Source organism: Stylophora pistillata, chromosome 2 (genome assembly GCF_964205215.1).
Source record: "Stylophora pistillata chromosome 2, jaStyPist1.2, whole genome shotgun sequence".
In the NCBI taxonomy this organism is placed as follows: domain Eukaryota; kingdom Metazoa; phylum Cnidaria; class Anthozoa; order Scleractinia; family Pocilloporidae; genus Stylophora; species Stylophora pistillata.
Window position 1 is genome coordinate 37,514,881 of NC_142520.1, and position 11,952 is coordinate 37,526,832.

At 38.7% G+C, this 11,952-nt stretch overlaps 2 protein-coding genes across 4 annotated transcripts in view; one reads left to right on the forward strand and one right to left on the reverse strand.

Annotated features, from left to right (window-relative positions):
• LOC111329429 (uncharacterized) overlaps positions 1-3,505 on the reverse strand; it is a 17,652-nt gene extending 14,147 nt beyond the window's left edge. The window contains exons 1-6 of one of the 2 annotated variants that reach the window (XM_088751132.1): positions 3,346-3,505; positions 3,129-3,187; positions 2,173-2,299; positions 838-987; positions 672-732; positions 7-169 (exon numbers count right to left, since the gene is read on the reverse strand). In XM_088751132.1, the coding sequence (XP_088607258.1) occupies positions 7-169; positions 672-732; positions 838-987; positions 2,173-2,299; positions 3,129-3,164 (537 nt within the window). In that variant the 5' untranslated portion in view covers positions 3,165-3,187; positions 3,346-3,505. Of the gene's footprint in view, positions 1-6; positions 170-671; positions 733-837; positions 988-2,172; positions 2,300-3,128; positions 3,191-3,345 lie in introns of both variants that reach the window. The other variant, XM_088751131.1, reaches the window with a different exon arrangement.
• A 752-nt stretch (positions 3,506-4,257) lies between these two features.
• LOC111329430 (cholesterol 24-hydroxylase) lies at positions 4,258-10,231 on the forward strand. Of its 2 annotated transcripts, XM_088751167.1 has the most exons (6): positions 4,258-4,530; positions 5,012-5,077; positions 5,474-5,880; positions 7,380-7,713; positions 8,587-8,659; positions 8,888-10,231. In XM_088751167.1, the coding sequence occupies exons 1-6, from the start codon at positions 4,344-4,346 to the stop codon at positions 9,384-9,386; spliced, it is 1,566 nt and encodes a 521-aa protein (XP_088607293.1). In that variant the 5' UTR covers positions 4,258-4,343; the 3' UTR covers positions 9,387-10,231. The 2 variants fall into 2 exon arrangements, with proteins under 2 accessions (XP_088607293.1, XP_088607294.1); XM_088751168.1 differs by lacking the exon at positions 5,012-5,077 and having other exon boundaries at positions 4,260-4,530.
• Positions 10,232-11,952: the final 1,721 nt, after the last annotated feature.

Sequence of the window (11,952 nt, forward strand, 5' to 3'; positions counted from 1 at the left end):
GCTCACCTGACTCTCCGTTACAACACCAATGTGATGCTTATCAAAGTCAGCATAACATGTTTTGATGTTGATTCCATGATATTTGTAAAAGCGAGCCAATCGCATCAAGAGATCTTCACATTTTGCAAGGGATGCTGGACTTAGGGGGCGGTGATCTATTGGACTGCCACTAAAAAAAGAACAATGTATTTTTATAGAGTAAAAAGGCTGCAGCAAATATTGGAAAAGGTATTACCAAAATTTTGAAATATACATGGAGAGGAGAGATGTCCAGGAATAATTCTTGAACCTTCATAAATTAGCTTTTTGAGAGCTTTAATCATTATAATTGTATTTTAGATTTGTGATTGTTACCTTGTATCCTGCAGTGCAGACATCTTATTGCCGCAAATTAATGTTAAAAAGTGTGCAACTGTTTATTCAACCAGCCATGTTTAATTTATTTAGGAGTTAGAGTTGACTGTAGGGGGTGGGAACAGGAAGAGATGAAATAATATTCACTCACCCACCCTCACCCCTCCCTATTTTTTTCACTGTCACCCACCCTCTCAGTACAAATTTCTTTCTCTCCCCAGCCTTTTGCTTCCAGTAGAATCAAAGACGACGGCCATAATTTTTGCTTAGAAAATACTGAGCAGAAATTATCGCTAAAATTATGCCTGGCTAGTTACCTTGCTGCTGGACCAATCTGCTGTGTAGCTGGATCTTCATTCAAAATGTCAGGATCAAACACTGTAGACAAGATACATATTCTTATGCTTTATGCTGATTTTTATGTTTTTCATGTAATAAACTCAACTGACTAAGACAGACTTAAGCCTTAGACGAACAACTTACCTGCACCAATGACCTCACAGAAATGTCGGTAGTTCACCAATCCCTTACGTTTAGCCTCAGGGCTGCCATATTTTTCCATTAACTTTGCATCATCCTCAGGACTCAACACAATACCAAACAACTGATCCAAGCAGCGGTCAAATTGAGACTCTATGACAAGGCAAAAAAAAGTGTCCAATCATTGAATGATCGTATAACTTATATCTTTCAGATGCAATGAACATATGAAGTTCATATATTTTGAACTGCGGTATTAGATACGTATGATGTGCGATCCTCGCAGTAGATAGCGCTATTTATGCAATAGCGAAAATCAGACCTGAAAAAAATCAGGCCTGTACGGGACTCGAACCACTGACCTCTGCGATACTAGTGCAGCGCTCTACCAATTGAGCTAACAAGCCAACTGGGAGCAGGCTGTTAAGTTGATAATTCGTAATAAACCCGTGAAAGTGATAAATGAGATGCAATGAATATATGAAGATGCAATGAATAAATATATGATGTGCGAGAATCGCACATCATACGTATCTAATACCGCAGTTCAAAATATATGAACTTCATATATTCATTGCATCTCATTTATCACTTTCACGGGTTTATTACGAATCAACTTAACGGCCTGCTCCCAGTTGGCTTGTTAGCTCAATTGGTAGAGCGCTGCACTAGTATCGCAGAAGTCAGTGGTTCGAGTCCCGTACAGGCCTGATTTTTTTCAGGTCTGATTTTCGCTATTGCATAAATAGCGCTATCTACTGCGAGGATCGCACATCATACTTATATCTTTCAGTTGCTACGTACGCTATGATTGATCAACACTTCACCATAATTTGGTCATATCCGACCAAGAGCGAATGGAGGATAAACTCTGATGAAGAGCTAATGCTCAAAATGTCAGCTTTTTAACTCTTTATGGTGGCCAACTTACTACTTCAACTTGGTTGATATAACCAAATTACCTTGTTACCCCACCAATGCAGTACCACAGTTTCCTTAGAAACTAATTACCCCCTTTAAATTTAAAAGTTTGTTTGAATTGAAATATTTCCCCCTATATTTTAACCCAGAAATACAATAAATATTTTTGCTAACCTTGTGTTCTTGGTATATACTGTAAATTACGTCAGAACCTATTTTTTCCCCTTGGATCTAAGGCCAACGCGCTTCGCGCTTGGGCCATAATACCATGATGAAAAAGATCACGAGTCTGTAATTTACAGTAAGGACCTCGAACTCAGTTAGTTAGAGGTATGTATTTTCTGAATATTAGTTTAAAATGGTAACTATTAGTTTGTAATAATGCATACCGATGTGAAAAAGCCAGGACAAACTTACTTGTTATGAAGCCCGTTCTGAGACGATCAAAATCCTTGAAGTATTCTGTCAGTCTAACTTTTCTGGAATTGACAATGTTTCTTATTTTGTCTTCGATATCCTTGAGTTGTAATGGGCTGATGAAGCTCTAAAGGGTGCAACCAACAAATAATTTAACTCACACTTTTATTAGCTGGGGGAGGCATAGTGGCCTCATGGTTAGTGTGCTCAACTCTGGATGGAGTGGTCCGGGTTGGAGCCCTGGCCGAGGACATTGTGTTGAGTTCTTGGGCAAGACACTTTACTCTCACAGTGCCTCTCTTCACCCAGGCGTATAAATGGGTACTGGCAAATTTAATGCTGGGGGGGGTAACCCTGCAATGGACTAGCATCCCATCCAGGGGGGAGTAGAATTATTTTTAGTCACTTCACACTAAGGAAACCAGATTTAAGTGCCGGCCTGATGGACCACTTGGCTTGTAAACAGACTTTAATTTACTTCTTTTTTCTTTTATCAGTTGATTTAAATAGGGATTTTGGAAAAGAAATGGAAATTTCCCTGTACTATCAAAAGTTTATCAAAAGAAAACTAACCTGTTTCATTTTCAAGAACAGGTTGTTTTGGAAAAGACAACTGAGTGTTAATCGATGTAGAAAATTTAAAAAAAGGCTTTAGTAATAAATGATGCAGTTTAGCTGGATCAAGTACAACTGACACACATCAAGTATTCCAGATGCTAAATAAATCAAAGCGTTTTCGCTGCGTATCATTTAAGAGAAAAACAAATGAGGTACAAGCGACAGAATTTCACGATTAAACAAGAAAAATGCCTTCTTTTCATCTTACGTCCAGTTCTGCGATTTTGCTAAATACAGGGGGCTTTTTTAATTAACAGCTACAAGACATCACAAGAAAGTTTAAAAACTCATAATTTTGCGGGCGAACTTTCAGTCCCACTTCAGGCCAACAAACTTACCGCATTCTCGTAAGAATTGACCACAGCAGACACCATTTTTGACCTTAATTGAATCCGATCTGCTAGATAAAACAAAGCAAAATGTCTGTCACAACCGATGAAATTAACAAGCACATGAAATTGAAGAAATCCATACGTACAGTCCTCACAAGATCCCAAAACCTCCGCAAATTTGTTAAATCAGATTTGATTGATCGCGATTCTCAAATTCACATACCTGATGCCTTGAAAAATCAGTTGAAGCAAACGTACAGAATAAATCCCCAAAAAGTTTCGAAGAACCTGTATAAAACGGTAAAACTTCGGTTCTTTCAGCTTGTGATCTCCAAACAGTCTCCCTGTTCACTTGTGTTGTCTTTCTCCTGGCAACAACCCTAACAACGATGGCATATACCGCTGTACAAGAGAATCGACTAAGGCATGGATTCCAGGCTTCTCTCAAACCTTTGATGAGTCATCCCAGCACCCACCCTCCCTGCAGTCGGCCATTCCCTTCAGGCTCCCCTTGGGTAGAAATTTCTTTCTCTCCTCAACTTCCCTCTGTTTGAAAATTTCAAGATGGTGGCTGGCTTGTCATGAAAACTTCGAAGGTCATGAAAACGTTAGAAGAAAAAATACTGAGCGCTTGCTTTCCAAAAGACGCTTGCACTGTAGGCTAATACTGCATCGTCATCATCATCATCACCATCATGTTTATTTGTTCAACCAGGTTGAATTTATTGGCAACTGTATAAGCTGATGTGGACTTGCTATTTTCCCACCCAACCCACCCCAGGGGAGGACATCCAGCACACAGTAATCTCGTGCGTGGGAAATTAACGTCTTTTACCCCTTTTTTATGTTTCAGTAGCTTTGATTTGAAAAATAGCAAAAACAACGAGAAAAATTAACTTTCGATTGATGTCACTGGCGCGCGCTTCGTGATCTTGCATAACCCTATTGAGCCACCTTAAGGACAACGTTAAGCCCCAGCTAGGACTTGAACCCAGGCCGTTTATCCCAGAGTCCAGCGAACTGACCACTGGACTACTCACGCCTCACTCGTAACACCAAATCATCTTAAAACAGGCTGATCACTCAGCAAAATGGTCAGGTGTGTTGGTCAGCTTCACGCTCGTGTTATTTTCTGGCATGTTGTAATCGTCATGTGACTGCAGATGCGGAATCTACGAGTTTTCGGTTGAGCAATTTTAGGCAGAACTGAAGCGATTAGATATGATTTTCGTGCTATTTGCTATTTCCATTTTCGTTCTCATTCTCGTTGTAGGCTTTCTCTCCTTCAGCTTGTACGTTTTTTATCAACACTGGCGTTACAAGCATGTACCGGGTCAACCGAGGGATGGTTTCTTTTGGGGCAATATACCATTTATTCAAAACCAATCAAAACGCGTTCCGGGAAGTGGTAAGCTTATTTTGATGATTCTCTTATCGTGACATATAAGTTGACTGGGAAAGATTTCCTTATAACCCCATACCAATCAAGAACAAAGCCGTAGTCCCAAAGGAAATCTGTGGTTTTGCCTCTACTTTCCTTTATCCAAGAATTGAATGCATAATGAAGTATGGGGTTATACGGAAATCTTGCCGTTGACTGAGCTTAGATCTGAGTTGAAGGTTTATTTACCTCTATTGAGCTTTGAAATTTAATGAACCTTTTCTGGGTAAATGCATGATTGATACATTTTGAGCGCACTTTAGATCAATATAAGCCTCATTATGACATATCACTCACAGTGCCGATGGGCAAGAGAACGTTAATCCTGTCTTCTGATTGGCTACCCAAGCGGACAAGATGGGCCCATCTTGTCTGTTCAGGATTTCCCTCATTGATCCTGCACATGAAAAAAAATAGAATTTGAACTATGTTCGTAATTCTTGGACAGTTTCAGCGATGGAAACGCAAAAAGCGGCAGAAGATGCTCAAAACAAAGAAAACAGAAATGACTCTTGTGAGTTTGTTGTGCCACAAACACAGTTGGCTTTCTTTCCCAGCTCTCGAAGTAAACAAGTCCTTATTAATTCTTAAGAGAGTGAAATCTTTTGCATTGTAGTAAATCTTTTACTGACCAAGCTTGTTCCATCAAGATGGCTGGATATTAGCCTTGTTCTTTTTTCACATTGTTATGGACCTCGACTTCATCTCGGTCTATAAAAATGCAAAAGAAGAACTGGGCCAATATCCAGTCATCTTGACCTCGTGCTCAGTTAATAGCGCACATGTAATTTATTCAAAGCCGAGAGAAAAAGTACAATTAATTTGGTCGGTCTCACAAGTTGATTATGAATATAGACAATGGATGTCAAATATCTTATAAATTCATGTGTATTCTCTATCTTTTTTTGAGGTGTGAATGCTTGTCATTTACAATGGTATCGGAAATATGGTCCAGTGTTTGTTTATTGGATCTTTCATGTGCCCATTGTAGTCCTTGTTGACCCAGACATGGCGAAGAAGGCCTTAATCACATTGAATTTACCAAAGGCTAGTCGTATTTATTTCAAAATTGCAAGTGTGTTTGGGCAGCGTACCTTGGGTCGTGGAGTCTTGACGGAGATTAATCATGAAACCTGGCATCACAAACGAGTCATGCTGAACCCAGCATTTCATAGAAAGTATCTCATGAATCTGATGGAATCCTTCAATTCAGTAGCAGAGGAATTTTTAGGGAAACTCCGGGAAAAAGCTGATGGGAAGACACCAGTGAGAATGGCAGATGAATTTGCGAAAGTTACCCTGGATATCATCGGGAAGGTAGTAGTCCAGTAGTGATAAAATGTGGCCTATGAGAAATTTTGGATCATGTTCACCATAGGTAGTGTCAACTGATATGTCGGCAGATATATCGACAGACTATCAACCAACATTTTGGTTGACATGTGGACATATCAACTGATATATTGGTTGAAAGTTGGGGGATTTCTCAGTCGATAGTTAGTCGACAGACAGACTGTCCATCAAGGCTCGATCAATATGTGTACGTCAACCGACAGGCGGTGGATATGTGGCTGGTCATTTGTTGTCAAGTGTAGGTAATCTGTCTGTCAAGTGCCCAGGTATCAGCGGTCGGGTATTGGTTGATAGTCCGTCACCACCTACTCCCAGTCTATACTCGTGTACAGAACATAAAAATGCTTGTTACCTAGACTTAAATATTAACTTCTCTTAGTGACCACCCAACTATGCAATATTTCCTGCTCCTCAGCAGCACAATCCATGTCAACCATAATATGTAACTGAACAAACAAAAGACAATATCTCAGTTTATAGTGTTTTTGTAAGTCTATGATTTTCAGGTGAGATCTTGGCAGTGGAAGGCGTACTGGAGAGGTACTTTCTTCTCCACATTCGTGTACCTTTGACTCCCATCTCTTGCTTGCCATGGCAATCTTGAAACAGGTTCTTTAGTTGGTGAATGTTCCTTTCATTCTGATACATATGGGTTATTAAACAAGCGTGAGGTAAAGATGGCTAGAAATTGGCCAAGTTCTTTTTTCTGCATTTTTTTGGACTGAGATGAAGTAGAGGGCCATTAAAATGCAAAAAAAGAACGAGGCTAATATCTAGCCATCTTGACCGAACAAGCTTGGTTAATAAAGGATTTATTACATTGCAAAAAGATTTTGCTTTGATAAGAATCAAGAGTGACTTGTTTACTTTGAGAGCAAGGAAAGAAAGCCAACTGTGTTTGTAGCACAACAAACTTGCAAGAGTCATTTCAGTTTTCTTTGTTTTGACTATCTTCTGCCACTTTTTGCATTTCCATCGCCAAAATTGTCCAAGAATTACCAATATAGTTCTAATTCAATTTTTTCATGCACATGATCAATGCAGGCAATCCCAAGCAGGCAAGATGGGCCCATTTTTCCTGCTCAGGTAGCCAATCAGAACACAGGATTTGCTTCATCTTGCCCACGGGCGCTGCGAGCGATGTAATAAATGACCTTAATGTTCATTTATATACTGAAAGCAGAAATAAGATGCTAGTCACTTTGAACCCTTGACCCTTAAAGAGTGTCTAGCATCTAATTTCTCCTAACAATATCACCTTGGAATCCTGCATCAAGGTCATGAGAAAAAAGGACATGATCACCAACTAAAGAAGCTCTTGATTTTTAAACAAATTCTCCTTGTCAGCACATTAGGAAATGTATAGAGAGTGGTATGGAGAATATGCATACTGATGTTGGGGTGTCAAGGGTTAACAGGTTCACAAAACTGTAGCAATGTTTAAGTCAATTTTCTCATTTTAGGTTGGCTTTGGTATCAGCCTTGGCACTATAGCTAATCCTAACTCCGAATTTCCACGTGCAGTGTTCAAAGCATTAAAAGGAGTCGAGTCGAGCTTCCGAAATCCATTCTGGAGGCTGCAGTTTTCCAATTTTCCATTTCAAAATTCTGTTATTAAGGATATTAAATACTTACGAAGCTTTGCCACCAAAGTTATTGAAGAACGTTGCTCAGCGCTGAGGAACGGAGAGGACACGCCCAAAGATGTCTTGGAACACATACTTAGAGAAGCAATGGAAAATCCTGATCTAGATATGGATGATTTAGTGGATAATTTCCTGACAATTTTTGTTGCAGGTATGGCAAACTTTTTTTTCAAAAAAAGTGCTAAAATTAAGACCAGTTGGAAATGTGATGCACTTGAATTAAAGCAACCAGACTTTTGTACTCATGAAGGGATGTGTAGTATGTGTTCATGGTACATAGCTGTATTGTATGCTAGTTTGGAAGGCACCTTGACTTCTGCAAGATTTTTTCTTCTGCAACGTTTTTGATTCCTTGTTATTTCCTCTTTTCTTCAATCCGTGACTTATTTTGGTAGAGGGTAATGGTGGTAACAAACATAGCTAAAAATCATAATAAAAAAAGGGGGTTGCAATTAGGGTGTAGACTTTAAAAAGTCATCAGATGAAAAAGTGAAATCAAAGGTGGAAAAAAAGGAGGGAAAGTGAAAAAAAAAATGCAAAAGTAAGAGAAGTTGTGGAAACAAAAGAAGTTGTGGAAGACAAAAAATAACTGCAAAAGAAAAAGAAGTGTCATGAAAGAAGAAAAAGAAGGCTTGGAAGGAGGAAAAGAGGGTGATGTCATTCCAGGCCACTGTGGTATTGGTCATCAAAATATATCTTGCTCCCTCTCTTTCTTTTCTTCTCTAATCACTCTGGGCCAGCTTGTACAAAGCTGGGCCAAGATAACCCAGGGTTAGTGTGAATTTTTATTTTATATATGAAAGCTTTAAAAGAAAATTCATTAAAAATCTTTTTTTCCTCAATTTGATTGTTGGATACTCTAGAAAGAATAGAGAAAATTATCCCAAAAAAGACTTAATTAAAAACAAAGGAATAAAGAAACCTGAGTGAAAATTTAACCCTGGGTTAGTGCTTATTGGCCTTTGAACAACTAGGCCCTGAGAAATATCTGATATAATATTAATCTACCTTTTTCTCTAAATAGGACAAGAGACAACTTCCAATCAGCTGTCATTTACTTTATATGAGATTTTGGAACAGCCTGAGATTGAACAACGGTGAGTGCATGTGTAGAAAACGGCTAGTTTTGAATTGTTATATTGAAATGTTTTTTTTTTTAATAAACATTTATTTGATAACTTCTTTTTTTTAAATAAAACTTTTTTGTTTTTGTTTTTTTACATAAACAAACAATGTTTTGACTTTTAACTTCTGTGTGTATTCATCAACTGAAAATGATAGTAAAGATAAAAAATGTAGTTTTATTTTATGCTGTTTTTGTCTAGGATTTTAAAGGAGTTGGAAGGGATCATTGGGAGCCGCAATGACGTAGAGTATGAAGACCTGGGTAAACTTGAATACCTTGGCCAGGTTCTGAAAGAAGGTTTGAGACTCCACCCTCCAATTGGGGGTGTCCAGCGAATGCTACTAAAGGATGATTCTTTTGGGGGCTACAAACTCCCTGCAAAAACCTGTGTGACTGTGAGTTTTATTTTACTCCAAAAGTCTCCCAAATTTTGGGAAAACCCTGATGTATTTGACCCAGACAGATTTTCTCCTTTGCTTAAAGAGAATATTTCACAATCCATTTATTTACCATTCTCTCTTGGACCAAGGTCATGCATAGGAAAAACATTAGCTCAGTTTGAGGCTAAAGTCTTGATGGCACGAGTGCTACGTGAGTTTAAGTTCGAACTGCTGCCTGGGCAAACTGCCGCAGAAGAAGAAAATGTAACTCTTAGGCCTAGAGATGGAGTCCTATGTACTCTAACAACCAGGAAGTAATTGGTAATTAAAAGATAATTACAGCTGCAGTACTTGGGAATGAACTTTTTCAATTTAGATAGTAGAAAGAAATTATGGAAAGGGCTCTTGCTCTTTATGACTGCCAAAATTCACACTGAATCAGTGAACACAATATATTGAAAACCTTCAGGTTAGTAATAATAATGATAATAATAATAATAATAATAATAATAATGATAATAATAATGATAATAATAATAATAATAATAATAAGTGGCAGTTTGAGTTCCTGTTAGAAGAAGGACTGTATACACAACGTAAAAGCTTTTTAGGATTAGTTAATGTACATTTATTTTTTACTCCATGCATGGCTCACAGGTTACGGTTTTTGCCCTGTGTTGCTTGATTAGAGTGTAGCATTCAGTTTAATTCTCTGGGATAACAATAATAATATTAATAATCAGTGTCTGATTTCGACAGACAGTTTCTTATTTTCACTATATTATTTAAAGGAAAAAACAATGATTTGCATTATGTATGGGATGTGCTTCTCAAGGCAGATGTTCTGATCAAAGATAGCACCAATATTTCATGCAGAAAAAGAGGGCTTGACTCGATCTGTGTTTACTTTGATGTGGTCAGTCATTGGTTGAGGACGGTGTTGTGCATTCAGTATAAGAAATTCTGCCTTGTCTCGGTTTACACTATGAACTAAAGTTGTATGAAAATTCCATGATTTAAGCTTATTTTGTACCATCCATGTACTAAAGTGTACTACATTTGACTTATCTCTTTCAACAATTTGTATTTATTATAAACTTTGATAGGTTCAAAGATACAAGGTAGTAAGAAAGAAGGTAGTAAAGTTAACATAATGATTGTTATTTTGAATTTGTGATTATTAGCCCTCTTTGTCTTGTGCCTAGCAAAAAATTATTTGAACCCTTTACCCTCTGACATCAGTATGCATATTCTCCATACTGTTCTCTATACATTTCCTAAGGTGCTGACAAGAAGAATTTAGTTAACAATCCAGAGCTTATTCAGTTGGTGATCATTTTCTTAACTCTGGTGACCTTAATTATTGATTTAGGGGTGATATTGATTCAGGTGTTAGTTGCTCTTGGGGTTAAAGAATAAAATATTTCTGAAAATGTGGTTGATGTAATTTAGGTTGGTAAAGTCTGTAACTGAGCCAAGTGGCCCATCCACCCCAAGCCTATCCCAGTTTCCCTAGCATGAAGCAACTAGGAGTATTACTACTCCCCCCTGGATGGGATGCTAGTCCATGGCAAGATTATCCCCCTGCATTTCATCAGCGAGGCTTCCCTGACAATTCACTGGTACCTGCTGACAGTGTAGAGAGGCTCTGACAGTAAAGTGTTTTACCCAAGAGTGCAACACTATACCAATACCAAATATTCGATACCGGTGATACCAAAGTCAGATTGGAAAATGTCGATACTACTGAAAAATATTTAGTGCTTTTGATACTGCACGTGACCTGCCTGTGCTTTGTCTCATGCCTTGGGACCAACTGCTGACAAGGAGCCAAAAAGACTCTGGACTAAAGATTGGGCAGTGACCGACCACCATAGTGTACCAGTCTTGGTGGCCTGTGAGTGCTACAAGGGTCAACTCTTTGATGACCATGAGTTTTGACTTAAGTACATCCTTAATCCAACTTTAAATTTTTGACTGTCTTATTGACTCTTCTTTAGAGTACTGAACACTGCAGAACTTAAACAGTAGAAGATAACCCTATATTTTGTCAATCAAATCACATGACTTACCGGTACCATTTAACTCAATGACGTTACAGTAGCGATATCAAAGAAAAATGTCAGTATTGTACTCAGTACAGTATCCATTTGGAAAAACAGTGTCTGCCTATCTTTAACAATTACCCAGCTAGATCTTGGTGGAGGCACGGTGGCCTCATGGTTAGTGCGCTTGACTCTGGGTTCAAGCCCCGGCTTGGACATTGTGTTGTGTTCTTTGGCAAGACACTTTACTCTCACAGTGCCTCTCTTCACCCGGGTGTATAAATGGGTACCGGCAGTTTAATGCTGGGGGTAACCCTGCGATGGACTGGCATCCCATCCATGGTGGAGTAGAAATACTTCTAGTCGCTTCATGCTACAGAAACCGGAGTTAAGCACCGGCCTAATGGGCCACTAGGCTCGTAAATAGACTTTACTGGCTATATCTTGGAACCCAGACCTTTCTCCCTGGAATCCAATGCCCTAAGATCACGCTTTCTCCCAAGTACAAAATTCTGCCTCCATGTTCTTTAGTCCTCCTTGCCTTGTTTCAAGGTACAAATTATTTTGAATTCTGAATTTACGATACAGGCATAAAAGGGCTATTTATAAGGGATGCCTGTGGTAGACCTTGTTAAAAATTTGCTGTTATAGTGTCCTGGTCAGAAAAGGTAATTAGCCACATGTTTCTGCTTCCAACTGACATTAAGCCCTGCTGACTGGGATGAATCCTTGATGGTTGACCACACGAAATATCCTGTATTACTACACGACTTGGGCAGTCAGAGGGCCAATTACTAAAATCAACCAATCAAAATGCTCTATTGCCGGTCAATATTCTC